The 16,756-nt window shown below is 45.3% G+C and overlaps 1 protein-coding gene across 2 annotated transcripts in view; it reads left to right on the top strand.

Moving 5' to 3' along the window:
• Positions 1-16,756, top strand: part of GRHL1 (grainyhead like transcription factor 1) — a 41,221-nt gene that overhangs the window by 8,867 nt on the left and 15,598 nt on the right. For both annotated transcript variants that reach the window (XM_063425030.1, XM_063425023.1), the window contains exons 5-9: positions 698-774; positions 1,522-1,678; positions 2,150-2,261; positions 3,226-3,320; positions 15,632-15,790. In XM_063425030.1, coding sequence (XP_063281100.1) covers positions 698-774; positions 1,522-1,678; positions 2,150-2,261; positions 3,226-3,320; positions 15,632-15,790 — 600 coding nt within the window. The remainder of the gene's footprint in view (positions 1-697; positions 775-1,521; positions 1,679-2,149; positions 2,262-3,225; positions 3,321-15,631; positions 15,791-16,756) is intronic.

Raw genomic sequence — 16,756 nt, 5'->3', positions numbered from 1 at the left:
TCCGTCTTTAACTGTTCTTGTTACATGAGCCAGACGTCTGTCCAGTGGTTTAGAAATAGAAGACTTTCTCAGAAAGGTGCATAATTAAAACTTAGTAAATAAAACCTTCACAACATGAAATCATTATCAAAAGCAAATGACTAATCTTACTAGTGACAGAGGCTTTGGCTTGCAGAGTGTTGAAATAGTTATCTCGATCCATAGAGCCAGGTCTTGCAAGAGTTCGGCACTCCGTGGTGCCTTTGCAGGTACCAAACTGAACTGACTGTATGTAAGCTTTCTTACTGCCAGTTTCTAGGTGTGGTGTGTGTCCATGGAAAACAGTTGGATTATGTAGGGCCCTTCAGTGAGAAACTCTGTGAGGTTTGTTTTATGATACCAACTGAAAATAGCAGCTTAACCATATTTTGATTTTTAAGCCAAACCTCAAGGAGCTGTGTAGCTATGCTGTTTGAGATTTGGGAAAGCATTAAAATTTTGCCTTAAGCTGACTTGGAAGGCTTACAAGATGTTGTGCTTAGTTGACACCCAAAAGTTTTGGATTAAAACACTGTTTAAGTGTCCTGTTTGTTCAAACCAAAAATCAGTTATTATCTGGTGAACAGTTTGCCTGACAGGAGTTCCATGGTAAGGAGTATCTATTTAATATTGACTTTCTTTGTTGTTACAGTGTTAATTGTTGTTTTGTCTATTCCAGGTTTTCTTTCCTACTGAACTGAATCTCCGAATGGCCAACATGAATTCAGAAGATTATGTTTTTGACAGCATTTCTGGGTAATGATTTAATTTGCCCATATTTGCCCATATCCTCCTGTTCTCTTAGTTGTCCATGAGCAGGCAGTACAACTCATGCTTTTTGCACCAAGTCACACTTGGATTTTGGAAGGGCCTGTGGATCTCAAACCCAGAATTATATCTGCTTATTTGAATTTCACAGCTGGAAATTGTAGCTTTAAAGAAAACAAATCCTTTAAGGAAAATTGCCTGCAGGATTGAAAATACCACCCAGCTTCAGTTCTGGTCCTTGCACCAAATCTGCGTCCCATGGGAATGTGCAGTGCTGTCTGGGAGTTTGCTTCCAGCTGTGCCCCCCTCCCTGGTCTGCTTGTCTGCTGGAAATCTACAGCAGAAACAGGAGAAATAAAACTCATCTGAACTCCAGAGGAGAAGAGCAAATTAGTTGTTTGGTTGCAGTTGACCAAGAGGGTGATGGCCACTGAGTAGCTTATTAGCTTGTGAATTTAATTAAATTGCTAATAGATACTTTTCTGTTCAATGAGAGCAGCTTCCAGTCTTGCCTGCTGATGTCTCTTAGGATTTAGCTTGCCAGGAACTTCTCTTAAATGTTCATTCATGAAGAAATGGTTGAAAAAGGGGCTCATCCTGTTTTGCAACTTCTTTGCCTGTTGATGGCTTAATGAGTCAACTAACGAGTTTGGAATTTCTCCAAATTAAATGTGGAACGTTTAATCAGCTTTCCAGGAAAATGCCTTAGCAATCACTACACTCTTCACTCTATAGGAATAACTTTGAATACACTCTGGAAGCCTCCAAGTCTCTCCGACAGAAGCCTGGGGACAACACAATGACTTACCTGAATAAAGGCCAATTTTACCCCATCACGCTGAAAGAAGTCAGCAGCACTGAAGGAATCCATCACCCCATCAGTAAAGTCCGAGTGAGTGGCAGCACTTGTGGTTTCTTGGGAAGGAGGGTGTGTACGAAGGTAACCTTAAACTCTCCCAAAGTGCAGTAATCCAGACCAGAGCATCAGCACAAAGGCCAGCTTACCTGTGCTCTTACGTCAGTGTTCGTTCCTTTGCTGTCCACCTACTGCCAGACCAACCCAGCCTGCCTCAGACTGTTAAGAAGTGGTGTCAGCATTTGTGTAAAGGTGGTGCAACACCTGGAATGAGATCCTTGAATTCTGGTTAGGAGAGCAGTTCTGCCCATCTCTGTTTATGACCCAGAAAGTGCTGTTGTCTGCCTTCCTGTTTGGCAGCAGTATGCCAGGTATACTATAGTGCCTCAAGAGGAAAAGCCTCAAGCTCCAAACCAAATGTATTCTCTGGCCTTTTCTCTATTTCTCTTTCATGTTTTTGTTTGTTGTTTGGTTTTTTTTTCTTAATCTTTCCTTCTCTCCTTTCAGAGTGTTATTATGGTTGTGTTTGCTGAAGACAAAACAAGGGAAGATCAACTCAGGCACTGGAAATACTGGCACTCAAGACAGCACACAGCCAAACAAAGGTGCATTGACATAGGTAAGGAACACTCTCATTGCTGATGTCAAACTTCAGACCTAATTCCTTGGCAAGGTTCAGTTTTCTGCCAAGCTTTGTTATTTTAAGGAACTTCTGGAGCACTCTGCTATACATAGCTTTGCTGAAAGCCCAGAGATGGTTTGTAATGGCTTGGAGCTAATGCTGTAGTTTTTAAGACTCATTGAAGAGGCTAATTTTTTTGGAGGATTTTGATTGGTGGGGTTTAGGGTTTCTTATTGGGAGATCCAACAGTCCTCTCCAGACAACAGATTTTTTTAGAGTATCTTGGTCCTTGTAGCTAAATTCCAGCTTGTAGTCCCAGTGGCTGTCCTAAATATCGTGTTTCTTCAAAGGACAGGATCCTCATAGAAATACTTCTAGACTAGTGATCCTCCTTCCCACAGCTTTGCTCACAGCTTGTCTTTGGTACATGTGAAAAAAGAAAACACTGCAAATTTCCACTTGCCTGCAGACAAGGCTGGGGCTGGCTGGGTTCCAGCCTTCTCTGGCTGAAGGCTGGGTTGCACTCCTGGTCCCTTCCTTCTGTGAATCAAAGCAGGGATTAATCACTTGGCACTTAAAGCAGACGTGCATGCAAATCTTTGTTTGTTATTGAAGGAGTTTTATTGAGAGCTTAGGTCCTTGCCACGCAGGGTAGAGTTTCCTGCACATAGCAGGTTATGGCACAGAACACCTGATATTTGGGATCTGCCTTTCTCACTGGATTTTCTAGTTTAGAATTTTGCAAGTCCCATTTTTTTCTCCTTCCTCCGGTTTGTTGAGGGTTTTTTTGTGTGTGAGAACCATTTCCAGCCTCTTTAAAGATAATTCCTAAGGTACAGTTCAGCTTTTTTTGCCCCCAAGGGGCTGCTGAAGAGTTACAGTTTCTGGCTGTTCCATGTGGTTAAGGACTCAGGTGATGTCTCCTCTCTTCCTCTCCCTCATGAACCCTTCTTTTAAACAGCTGACTACAAGGAGAGCTTCAACACCATCAGCAACATTGAGGAAATCGCGTACAATGCTATATCCTTCACCTGGGACATCAACGAGGAAGCAAAGGTATGTGATTATATTTCCTGTCCTTTTAGCAGATTCAGGGGCTGGGGGAAGGGAAGGGTGTGTGGCCTACCTGGTGATTAGCATGTAACAAGTTTGTTTACGCTCTTACATTAGGCAAAACCTCCTGGCTATTTCTTAAGAGGGTTTGCATGAGCAACTGGGAGAGCTCTGCAATTGCTTTAGGCGTCTTGGCAGAAGCGCCTGCCTGAGAGACAGGCACTGACAGAGGGAGCGCTGAGCGTGTCCCGAGCGGATGAGTGGCGCAGGAGGCGCGGTGGAGCGTAGCTGGGCTGGGCAGCGGGCAGCCCTCGCCGAGGATCCCCCGGGAGGCGGGGGCAGCCCTCGCCGAGGATCCCCCGGGAGGCGGGGGCAGCCCTCGCCGAGGATCCCCCGGGAGGCAGGGGCAGCCCTCCCCGAGGATCCCCCGGGAGGCGGGGGCAGCCCTCCCCGAGGATCCCCCGGGAGGCGGGGGCAGCCCTCCCCGAGGATCCCCAGGGAGGCAGGGCAGCTGCTGGGAGCTGAGGCTCCAGCCGTGGGCTTGCCTTCCACCAGAGAGGGAGCAGCTGCGGCCTCTGAGCTCCCAGAGCACGCGTTGCCTAAACCGCAGCTCCCAACACCCAGTGACCTATTTCAAACTAGAGCAACCTCCTGGTGAACTCTGGTTTGATCTTTCCTCAGAACTGCGGGTGCTTTTGTAGGTGTGTAAGTACAGGAAGTTTCCCTAGCTAGTAGCTAACTGTGTTTGAGCTGCTCTGGCTTCTGGAAAAGGCTTGTACATCCTCTAGGTTTGAGGAAAACAGGTCAAAGTATGGAGCCAGCTCAGTTCTAAAGGCATTTCTCACTGGCTAGTTGCTGGAGTCAAATTGAGGGAGCTTTCTTTCGAGAATTTCATTACTACCTGGGTTTTCTTTAAAAACTGGGAGTGGTTTCCATCTGTTTTTGGAGACTGGCTGTTGCTTTGGCAGTACTAGTAACCGGTACTAGCAAGCAGTACCAGTACTCACTAGCATCATGGGTAAAAACACTGATGACTGCAGAGTGCCAGGTCTAGGGAAAGCCTGGCTGGGGGAGACATTGTAACTCTCAGCACAGAACACAGGTCCTTCTCTGGAGCTGTGTGTGCTCCTGCTCTGCAGGAGGAGCAGGGGCTGGTGCCACTGCACAGAGCTTGCTGTCACCACAAACGGTGTTCTGTCCTGTACAAGGACTGTAGAGAAAATGTTGTATGGGAACTGCTGTTAGGTTTCAGCTCCGTGGGAGAAGTTTGGGATGCTTAGCAGGTAGCAGTGAGGAGTTGTGTGTATGCTGCTCCTGAAAGTGCTGCTTTGCAGCGTGTGGGACATTACTTGTGAGGCTGGTGTTGGGTGCCAGGATTCCCTTTTCACCAGATTTGGCTTCAGTCAGGTTGAGAGGGCTGGCAGGGAGGGCCTTATCTGCTGGAGGATGCTAACAGGCTGACGTGATTTGTAAAACATGAAGCACTTCACTTTGTGAACAAACAGAAGAGCTGTCAAAAGCAGTCAGTCAGTATTGCCCTGCTGCCATAGCCAGTCAAACATTTCACAAACCCAGGTAGTCGGTGTCTACGAGGTACACAAAGGCTTTGGATTTGCACATGGGGTGGATCATGCAGACAGAACAATACAAGTCCTCAAGGAGCTGGAAGTGTTTTCTGCAGCTGCCTCTCTGCTGGCTGACCCTCTCAGCAGCAGTGGGCATGGGCCACTAACCCAGGAGCAGGGCTCACAGCTGGTGCTGAGAACTTTGTGGCTGCCCCAAGGAAAGCCATCCCTTCCTATCAGGTGGCTGTTGCCAGGTTACTCTACAGACCCCTGTATGAATTGTTTCAGTCTATAATGAAATTGCCAATAGCATCTTGAAAAGATCTAAGGACCCTCATGGTGATATTTCACCTTGAGGCTGTACTTCATGGGATGAAGTGATGTGGGGAGCTGTGAGAAAGACTGTTTTTTTAGCTACAGAGACAAATTTGCTTCCAGATTCACAATTTTAGTGTGTGAGATCCGTATACTGTGAGTCCTAGTTTATATGAACTTTCAGAGGGGACTGTTGATACCAAATGTGCAAGCCTTGACTTTTGGAATCAGAATCGTACTAAGACAAAAATACTCCCAACTTCAGTATTTAAAGAATTGACATTTTTAGCAAGTGCTCCATGTGCTGAAGTGTCTGTTTAACTTCATTTTTTCCCCTTAGTGGATGTGTTTTGTCAATGACTGAATTTCTCACCAGAAGAGCTGCAGTTCTTTCTCAACTTCTGTGATCTTATCAGGCGATGTCTGAGCCAATTTCAACAATTTTTATTGCATGGTTCATTTACCTTGTGTGCTCTTGCTCTCTTTTCTTTTCCCTCCCTGCTCCCCAACCCCTGACAGCAGTCTTAAAGTATATGAAGAAGGCAGGGAATAGAGCTGAGTTTCTGATGTTACAGAAATTCTTTCACAGTAATAAATACAGTATTTTATATTTAATAACAGCAGAAGTGCTGCATAGACAGTATGTTTACCCAGCCAGCAAGCCTTGATCATTAGAAATTTGCTTCCTGAGCCCTGGAGTTACCTGGGCCAGAGCCAGGTGATTCTTCTGGGCTTGCTGCTTCTCCCATTTCTTTCTTGCTTTTGCTTCCACAGTTTGCTGTGGAAATGATTCCATCCTTTGCAGCCATGTCAAATGGGAGGTGATAAGGCTCTGTGTCTGGGATTTCTGATGTAGTTACTAACTTTGACACACAGGGTACGTGTCATATTTAAGGCAGAAATAGCATATTATCACAAGGAGTTGCCCTTAGCAGCTCTGGGACCTTCTTGTGGGGGCAGGTAGGAATATTGCACCTCTGCCACTGTGTGTTCAGGAGGATGTCACCTGCCTGCGAGTGCTTTGGGAGTGTCCTTGGGGCACTAAGGGGCTTTAGTAAACTGCATCTTTCCGGTGAAGAAAGGCGCTTTTTGTACAATACAAGTCGTGTGCTCCTTCTGTAGCAAGGAAAACTGCGTGGATTTTGCAGGTGTGGATTTGTGGGATGGAAAAAGGATATTTGAGATGCCCTCAGTAACAAGTATTTCCCATTTCCCAGTTGAATTGTGCTGGGAGAGCCGAGAGCAAGGCCAGGGCTCTGGTCACTGGACACATCAGACAAGCCTGGTTCTGCACGGCTGGAATTGTCCCACAGCTGCCTGTGTTGGTGTGCTGTTCGTGAGCCTTGGGTGCAGAAACCAGGAGTATTTCATGCATGACAGACACTTCCCACTCTGGGACCAGAGCCGTGTCCATGGATTTCAGAGCAAATGTGCTTCTCTGTGGCAGCTCCCCTCTGCCCTCTTCTGTTGTTTTGGGACATCACAGGAGCTGCTGGAAGCAGCCACTTCATAGCAGAGGCTGGTTTAAGTATTCTTTGACCTTTGCAAGAGTATGTTCAAGCTGGAAAAGGGCCCAGAATCCAAAGCTTCCTTGCTCTGAGACACTGAAGGGAGTGAACGACGAGGAGGAAGGCCAGACTTTGAAAGAGGCAACCTGCCCTGAAGTGGTGCTGTTGAGATTTGAAGGAGAGTGAGGTCTGGATTAGAAAGATTGTCAGGAGACACTGCAGAGTGGGGAAGCTGTGATTCAGGTGGGCTTTCAGTGTCTGTAGTAGAGGTGAGGTCTAACTCCATCACCTGACAGAGCAGGGGAAGGGAATCATTGGATGAGGAGACAATCATGCTGCTTTGTGAGAAGAAAAGGGAAGAGAGTGGACTAGAAAGTTAGTTGATGAACTGGTGAGTTGCTGAATGGGGTATTTAAGAAAGCCAGTGTAGCTACTCAATCAGGAGTCGTCCTGCTTGAGTGAAGCATGATCCGATGAGTCGGATGAGATGTGTAGCTGATACTTGCATGCAACAGGTAATGCTGGAGTTACCCTGAGGCTTGTGGAGAGTTCAAACAGTTTCCCTACCCATGGTGGCTGTCTGCCGTGGGCAGACAGTCGAGGTGGGGTTCTTCTCCCACAAAGAAGCTTTCAGATGTCTGAACACAAGCTCGTCATCTTTTGTGTCTATGACTCCATTAAGGACAGGGTGTCTAGAGCTGGAACGCAGCTTTCTCTAGAGTTGTCTGCACCTTGTTGTTGACTGAGCAGGCTTGGCTGTCTTTGAAATGTGGGGGTGTTAGCAGTAGGGAATAGGAATTCTTGCAGCCCTTTCTGTGTCTTTGTCCCCCATGTCAGTTAGAAGAAGTGGTTGTAGGTTCAGGTCATGAGTTTTTGAGGCTGGGATCCATTTCTTCCCAGGTCTGTACACCATGCCAGGCTCTCTTTTTCTTGGTTGGTACCCAATAAAGGTCTTTTATTAAAAAGGTGCCACTGTGTGTGTGGTTAAAAGCACATTTCGCAGTGCTCTTCATAATGTTGGCTGTTGTTCTGTTATCTCTGCTGTGTTACCCGTTACAGAGCAAATTCTATCCTTTAACTCTGGCCTGGGGACACAGCCTGTGCTCAGGTCAGCGGCATTTGAACAATCTGGACAGATTGGTTTCCCCAGGGTTAACTGGCTTTGCTGCATCCTGCTCTGCTCAAATCCTCTCCGAGCTCTTGCCCTGTGGAGCAGGAGGGTTGAGGCCTCTTGTCTGACCAGGGTGAGCTGATGTCTGCACAGTGACTGCAAGAGCCTCCCGGCCCGTTCCTGTAGCTCTAGCAGGGCAGGGATCCTGCCCTGTGCTGGGGCAGCCCTTCAGTGCTTCCCAAGGGGCCCTTCTGAAGAGCAGCACTGCTTCCAGCAGCTCCCAGAGAAGGGCCCCCGTGGAGGTCTTTGGTCTGGCTTGCTTTAGGCTGGGTAATGGGACTGTAGCCAAAAATGATGTCACTACACATTAGGGGTTCTATTGTCCTCCTACTCCTTCCCTCAAAAAAAAAAAAGGCATTGTAAGCCAGATGCTCTGTGTGAAAAGACCCTTTCTATTAAAGGGGAATAAATACACAGAGAGAGTGTAACAGGCATTTTAAGCTTGAGAATATCACGACAGAGCTTTTTGCTGCCTTTTCACCAAAGGGAAGATGCTGTGGTGTCTTAAGTGATGCCCTGAGTGACACAGCAATTAAACAGTGCTTTTTTATTACTTTTTTTTTCTGTCCAAGAAGAGTGGAATGGTCTTAATATGGTAATTTGCATCTAATTTGGCATAGCCTTTTGAAATAGAATATGAGGCAATGAGGGTGGTCTTCGTGGCAGATCCGTCCATGTGTTGGCAAGATTACTTTGTTTAGATGAGTTCAATTTTTGGAGAGGGTGGATCTCTTGCTACAACTTGAAGTGAGACTGGGGGGTACACTACTGATTTATTTTAAGAGTTTATTCTGGCATAATCCTCCCTTGGTGTTCACTATAGGAAGAATTTCAACTTTTTTGATTGATGAATATTGCATACATTTATATGGATGCCATTGTAATGAAGCAGCAGTCATATGCCTCATTAAAGAAGGTGTTGCCACCTCCAGCAGCATTGAGGAGGTACAGGTTTGACTAGTTGGAAATGAAACTATGAAATGTGATGAGTCAAACATACTTAAAGGAAAGAGATTGCTGTGAAGCCAAGGCTGCAGACCACAAATACTTAGGCACAGGTATACACAGCCTTTGGAGCAGTGACATAGGAAAGTCATAGCAAGTGTTGCTTACCTGCCTCTTAACACTGACCTCTCCCTACTCTGTACTGCGTTTTCTGGAAAACAAGCATATGCCACCCTTGATTTTAAGCACTGCCAACTAGAAGCAAGTTTTCAATTCAGTATTTCTTCCGAACTTGGTGTCCCAAGCCTCTGCCATTGTCTGGTCTTCCAAGTACGAGCTCACAGAGTGTTTTCCTAAGCTGAAGGGAAAATCTCTTGACATTAACTTTTCTATAGAGAAAACTAGGAGGTGATTTTCTTTTCCCTCTTCTCTATTCCTTTTTCACCTGATGGTAGCTCTTTCTTTTCCACCATTTTTGTGCCTTTGTAGACTTGATTCTCCATTTTTCATTGGTTTGTTTGGAGTATTTTCAACATATTGTCACTGTTTTTTCCAAACAGCTGTTTTTCTTTCTTTTTAACCAACCTAACTAACCTGGCCCAGCAGCTTTATCTTATCAAAGTGTGGGGTGGGAAGAAGCATCAGTAGGACTGGGAACCATTATCCCCAGGTTTCCCAGGTGTTGTGAGCAGAGACATTCCTGTAGTTCCTTGCCTCAGAACAGATTAGAATAACAATCAGCATTGCTCTTTGTGAGCAGGAATATGTATTTTGCTTTCATTACCATCCATTTTTGGTTTGTTGGCGGAGTAAACTTGCCAGGAGGATGTTCTTTATCTGGAGGTGGATTGTATTTCCCACTTGTCGTTCCTTGACGTGGTGTGGGACCCATGGCAGCCTCTGTGTCACTCACCCAAATTGGGAGTGGGAGGTTTAAATGCAAACTAACTCCCCTGGGCTGTGAGCAGGATGGTGCTGGGCCTGCCTGAGCGGAGTGGAGCGGATGCAGCCCTGTCACCCATCTGCAGACAAGCCTTTTTTGGAGCATCCGACCCCAAAGGCAGGAGGAGCCCACAGGTGCATGAGTTGCCCAATTTTTTTTATCTTTTTCCTGGCTCACCTTCTGCTGATGCAAAACCTGTGGTGCATGTGGGAGGTGAAGAAACGAATGTGAGAGCAGGAAGATTGGCCACCTCTCAGGTGATCTTACCAAAGTGTGGGTTTGGGTTTTTTTTTCTTTTAAATACAGAAGAGTCTTCCCAGCATTGCTTTCTTAGGACATGCCTTCGTGGATGTGTGCAGGCAGACCTGTGCTTGCCCTGCCTGCACTCGAAGCTGCCTGGCTCTCACCCAGAGCCAGCCGTGGAAGCCACGTAGCTACACTGGCACAAGGTAGTGCCAGGCTGACAGCTCTGCCTCTCGGAAGGGCTTGGGGCTCTGCTGGTGCACTTCATAAGGCTTTTGGACTGGAGAGGTTTTGCATCCAGCCAGCTTGCAGCATATAGGAAACATATGGGAGCAAATCTTTAGAAAATATTTTTTTCCTCTTTGCTGTTTATATTTGTCCAAGCCTTTAGAGAAACCATGTGATTTCAGCTAACAGCATTGAAATTACAAACTTCAAGCTTCTGGTTGATTTTTCTTTATGGAACTGGGAGACGTTGCCTTTGTGTCATGAAAATGGTCTCCAGACCTGCTGGAATCCCTTTGCCTACTGTATTTTGGGCATAACACTGAAACTATTTAGCCAAGGCCAAGAAAAGCAGTATGCAGCTGCATTCCCTGGAAAGAAGCTCATTGCAGTTTAACCTGTCTCTGGTTGTTGTGTTGTAGGCTCCAAACTCTGTATTCTGTACAAACACAGTCATCCAAAATCAAAAACATCTTGACAGTTTTGAATATAACATAGACTGAATATAACATAGCTTGGAACAGGCTGAAGAGTTGGGGTTTTACAGCCTGAAGAAGAGATGGCTCTGGAGAGACCTTAGAAAACACCTTCCAGTACCAAAAGGAAGCCTCAAAGAAGGCTAGAGAGGGACTTTTTACAAGGGCTTATAGTGATACAGAGCAAGGCTGAATGGCTTCAAACTGACAGATTCAGATTAGGTATTAGGAGGAAATTCTTCCCTGTGAGGGTGTTAAGGTACTGTAACAAGCTGCCCAAAGGAGCTGTGGATGCCTTGTCCCTGGAAGTGTTTAAGGCCATATTGGATTTGATTTTGAGCCTTCTGGTCTGGTGAAATGTGTCTCTGCCCATAACAGGAGGCCTGGACTAGATCATCTTTAAGGTCCCTTCCAACCTAAACTGTTCTGTGGTTAGAATGTGAGGATTTTGTGTACTAGTGTGAGAAAAGAATTAAAGTTTTTATCTGAATTCTCAGTAGAGAAAGAAATAGCTAATGGACTTGGATAGTTGAGCAATGTCTAAATCCTTTGGACACAGAAATATAGAGGATCACAAATAGGAGGTGATAATATCATTTACCTGCTGTTCTCTTGAAATGGAAACAATGTGAAGCAAGGTGATCAGCCTGGAAAAGTCCCAAGTCTGCCTGTGTAGGTCCTTATCCAAAGGATGTACGAGACTCTGTAGGACAGTGTTACCCATGCCTGTGTTTGCTCTGACTGGTCAGAGTTCATGGTGTGCTAACAAGTTGCCCCCACTGCCTGTGGCAGCCCTGGCTGCCATGGATGAGAACCTACCTTGCTCCTTCCCAGCTGGGCAAATGAGCCTGCACAAGGTGACATTTCATCTGAAGCTGCTGCATATGTAGCCTTTGGACTCATCAGAATTGCAAGTGCTTTTTGTGTGACAAAAGAGTATGGCGTCCAAGATAAACTGAGGAGAAGAGATCAGGGTATGCAAGCCTTCATTTAAAAAAGGCATCTTTCATCTCGCTGACAGAGAGGTTCCTGCAGCGCTTTGATTGCCCTTTAATTATGTCTGTTTTTCCTGGTTTGTTTGAAAGGCAGATCTTTTTAAAAAAAGGTGCTGTGTGGAAAGAACTTGGCTGTCCCTGCTGCCCTTCCTTGAGGGCACACAGCAGAGCTGTCGGATTAATTTTTTTCTGCATTATTAAAATGGAAGATTGTTTCTGGTGGGTTTGAATGTAGGCACAGTGTGTTCCTACCATCTTAGGTGAGGAGGGGCATGAGGGGTCGGATGGTTAAAGCAGACAGAGAAGTCATGAGGTCTGACTTCTTCCCACGCCAGCTTTCAGCAGGATCCCAGAGAAGGTGCTTTAATCCTTCTGCCTTCAGTCTTTTGTTGTGGGCTGCCCCAAAGGCTGCAGGAAACCCAGCATGGTGTTGGGGAGAGGAGGCTCGAGAGTGCTGGGGTGAATGCCAGGTGTGGGAGGCTAGCAGTTTGTAGCAGCTCACAGTTTTCATGCTGTTTGGTTTTATCTGAGATGCCACCATTGTGGAGCCATTTGCCTCAATGAGTATCTCAGCTTTTGTTAAAAGGAGTTAGAAAGAGCATGGAAAAAATGAACAGGAAAAAAAAAAGAGAAAATAAAGCTTGTATTTGATTAGAGAGAAAAGCCTGGATATGTGATAGCCTAGGTATATGTAGTCAAATATAGATTAGAGGCTCAACTGCCAAGCAAGCAAAATAACTCAAGAACAGGTTTCTAATCCCTTTACAAATCTCAGTTTTAAAGAAAGTCTGCGTAACTTTTGAGGGCTTGACTCATGTTTGTAAGTGCCCAGGCTTGACAGTGCTCTATTTTTAAAGTGCTGTCTTTATGTTAAATCTTGGGAGGTGAGATGAAAATGGTTTTTTTTAAAGTAACAACAAATCTTAATATAGCTGAGAATGCGGAACTGCCCTTAGAAAAATAGGTTGGACACATGAAAAGGAATCTTGCTCAGCAGGCTGAAGACGCAGAGCAACTTCTGCGGTTATGTTTTCCTTTCTTCTGGCAATTTTGGGGTGGGGATGTAGCTGATGCAGTCACTTGGCCTTACATTTCATTTCTAATGGAAGTCAAATACTCCTGTACATAAAGAACCTGGCTGAAACTGTCTTAGCCCAAAGTGGAAAAGCTGTTTGCTAAAATTCTGTTTTGTGAAACTTGAGGCAACCTGAAGTTGCTCAAAAATAGGAGTTACAGGGTGGGTAGGGAGAAGTAGATGCTCCTTTTGAACTGAAATGGTTTAGTACAAACAGGAGAAGACAGGCTGGCTGTCTTGCTTCACAGACATGATTAGGTTTTAGTTGTCATCTCCTGCCTAGAGTCCTGAAGATTTAAATGGCATGAAAATAAGGTCAGCTGCTTAAAGCTAAAGCTAATCAAATGAGGAGACTCTGAAGTAGGAGGATAATCTTTGTCATCTGACTGGCAATCCTAAATTCCCATGAGATACCTGTGCTGCTCTGCTGTAATAACATGTGTCTGTTGTGCTGAGACCAAGTCTCCTACCTTCAGCCCGGTGGGCTTTGTGTGGCTGGTAAGCCATAAAAACTGAAAACATGATCTTGAAGTCTCAGAAGAGAAGTGACACTATGTGCTAGAGAACTGCTGACTGAATCTGCTGGTGTCCAGTGGTGTGAAATTCCTTTGAGGGATTTCACAGAAATTTCGAGGTGGTGGTGGACCTGCTGATGTGCCTTCTTGGGCATGTTCTTCTTAAAGAATGTAGTCATTTTTTAATAAAGAAATGAGTTGAGTGAATATTGAGTGTAGGTTAATTTGAAATTAAAATTTAAAATGTAAAAATATGCAAACACTAGAGTTGAGGGTCTTTTAAAAAACAAAACCCCTGCTCAGGGAGTGCAATTATTCAGGCTGTGCATACATCTGATTACCAAGCTCCCAAGCTGGTGAGAGCAGCTCTTCAAAATCCTTGAAGCTTTCCCCCCGGGTGTACCAGCACTGCAGGCAAAACGCCCTTGTAAAGCCAAAGGTAGCGAAAAGGGAAGTGGGGTGGATAAAAGCGGGCAAAGCCATCCTTTGGGTTAGTCTGGGGAGGATTGTGAACTGCTTATCTTAAAAGCAGTTTCCTGACTGGGACTTGAGATGTATTTAATGCTTTCACAAGAAGTTGTCTTGGAACAATGCAGATTTGGGGTGCTGGGCACAGGCTGGAGGGTGAGCACTGACCACCAGCTCACCTTGCATGTCCCTGGCTTGAGTCCCCGCACAGGCACGGGCTCAGGGGCTCTGCTGACGTGCTGTGCTGGCCTGGGTTGGGTGTTTCACACGTCCCTTGGCACAGCAGGACTTGGTGGGGACATTGGAATTGGAATCTCTGGGATGGTGCATGCACACCAGGGAACGGGGGGCTGTTTGCCAAGCTACTGTGCTGCCCTGTCAGGGCACAGGGGCTGCAGGAAGCAGCATGGCAATCCCCAGTATTCACACAAGTGATCATGAGAGAAGTCCCTCACCTGCACTGTTTTATCTCCCTGCCCCAGCTTTTTATACAACTGTATTATACATGGCAGGGAAAGAAACAATGGTTACAAACTATCACCAGATCAGGGTTTTACATTTCCCTTTCCCATCATTATTAAAACTGGTAAAGGATGTTGCAGAAGCTGTGCCAAGAGGACCTTGATAAGCAGCACTTAGCAAAGCCAGAGCCTGTGGCTTTCCCAAGGCTGTGTGAGCCTCTGCAGCTCCGGGAGGTGGCACCAGCTCACTGCCGAGGCTCAGGTGGCGCTGGTGGAAGCACCACCTCGGTGAGCCTTCGGCTCCTGGGATGGTGCTCCTGCAAAATCTCTGGGGAGGTGCTTCTGGCTCCCAGGGCTTTGATTACATTTTAAAGCAATGTGTTCCCAGCCTTTCAGGCATAGAGGAGAGAAGCCTTTGCAGGTCTTGGTGGCTCGTAAATTCCTGGTAATTAATCCTTAGAGCTTCTGAGATGTGCCACTAATAGGCATTGTGTGTACAGAAAAGCCTGGCACACTGCAAGCCCATTATCTAGATACAGAATACTCTGGTCTATCTGCTCATATCCACTTAAGGAGATTTCTTTATTCTGTTAAGCAGCATTGCACTTGTTTTCTGGTTGTGTGTGATTTGTGTTTTTGAGAGGAGTTTTTTGTTGTTTTTTCAAGCAGTTATGAAAATGAAATTAGGTATGTTCAAACATGCAATTAATTTTCCCTGTAATTAACTTTTTGTAAGAATAATGGAAATATTTCTCTTACCCTTTCCATCTGAATGTTAAGAGAGTATTGCAGATCTTACTGAGGAATATTCAAAATAGTCCTCAAATTAGTGTAAAGCCCAGAAACCTTCACTAGAATAATGGTGTGATTTCTGTGTTTAAAGATTACATGTTGCCTAATATTTTTAAAAAGCTTTTAATAGCCTTTAGGAAAAAACTCAGCCAAGTACTTTCTAGCATAAGCTGTGCTCATGTAAAACTCTTGGAAAGATTTAATTTACCCAGAGTAACATGAATTTTTTGGAACACAGTTGTGTTCTTACCAAGATGCTACTAAAAACTGAGCAGTGAAGATTGATTGTAGAAGCATTCCTTTTGCTCCAGAAGTTTGATGATGACATTTGGGAGTTCTTGGGTGGAAAGATGGGTGCGGTCTTCCTAAAGTTTGGAGAGTTTGTTGAAATCTGTTTTGGACAAAGTAGCTTTGTCCCCTCCAATGGCTTCTGTAAAGATTTAAGAATATTACACTGCTTCTTGGGGACTTTACCAAATGTCTCAGAAGAAAGAAAGTGCTGCTTGTGATGGCAAGTAGCAGATTTGGGCCTTAGCACTCCCCGAGTGTCACTTGCTCTGTGGTCAGCCAGGACTCTGTGTGTCACTACTGACAGCTGCTGCCTTCCTCCTCTGCAGGTTTTCATCTCTGTGAACTGCCTCAGCACAGATTTTTCCTCTCAGAAGGGAGTTAAAGGCCTGCCCCTGAATCTTCAGATTGACACTTACAGCTACAATAACAGAAGTAACAAACCTGTCCATAGAGCCTACTGCCAAATTAAAGTCTTCTGTGACAAGGTAAGCTTGGATCAGTGTGCCAATGACTGTTTTGGAAGGCTGCTCCACAGCTTAGCAGTAGTTTGTTGGTTTTTGTGTGGGGTTGTTTGTTTGTTTGTTTTGTTTTTGGTTTTTTTCCTAATTGTGTCACTTGCTATTTTGGCTCACTGAAAAGTCCTGTCTGTGTTTAGCCTTTGCAAGGAAAAAATTTCAACCCCTTCTACTTGGCTCATAGATGTTATGATGACCTCAAATAAATTTGCTGCTCTCAAAATGCTGGAATGCTAAGTGTTCCTGAGCATTGACTTTAGAGAAAGGTCAGTCAGTGGCAGACTGACACTGGGAAGAGCCTTCAGCAGGAGAAATCATTGCCATTGACTGGAGTAAGTGTAGGCTTGTCTTTTTGCCCAAGTTCTGTTGTGTTGGTCCTTCTAAATGTCTTCATATTTTTGCATACTGCACTTGTTACAGAAATGCCCAAACCCATAACTTGCAGAGCTTGTGAACAAAAGGTGTACCCCGTGAGATACAGCATAAAAAAGCCCATTTACAAGCTGGATGGGTGCTGTAATTTAACTGCCCTGCCTAATGCATTTAACACACAGAATTAATGCCTTTCCCAAAGCCAGTATTCAGCAGAAGCTGAGCTGAAAGCAGCTATAGAAGCTTCACTAAGTTTGCAAAGAAAGGAAATTTCCCAATCTTCATAACCTGTTCCTGCCTGAGCAGTCTTTTGAAGATCCAGGGCAAGTAATGTGTCATGTTGTTATTTTCAGAGTGACCAAGATTGTTCTAGGCCATGATAAATGCTTCCTGGACTTCCCCAGTCCTTTTGACTGCTGTGAACCATGTTGACTTCCTATTTTGTTGATATCCTGCTTGATTTGGGCCTCTTCTGCTTTGAATCCAGACTCCATCTTCACAGGGCAGGCTCTTTCAGGTGACACCTCAGATGCCTCTCCCTGCAGCTGCAGGGCTGAGGCAGGT

The sequence above is a fragment of the Prinia subflava genome, chromosome 2 (assembly GCF_021018805.1).
Source record: "Prinia subflava isolate CZ2003 ecotype Zambia chromosome 2, Cam_Psub_1.2, whole genome shotgun sequence".
NCBI lineage: Eukaryota > Metazoa > Chordata > Aves > Passeriformes > Cisticolidae > Prinia > Prinia subflava.
This window is presented reverse-complemented; position numbering and strand designations above follow the sequence as displayed.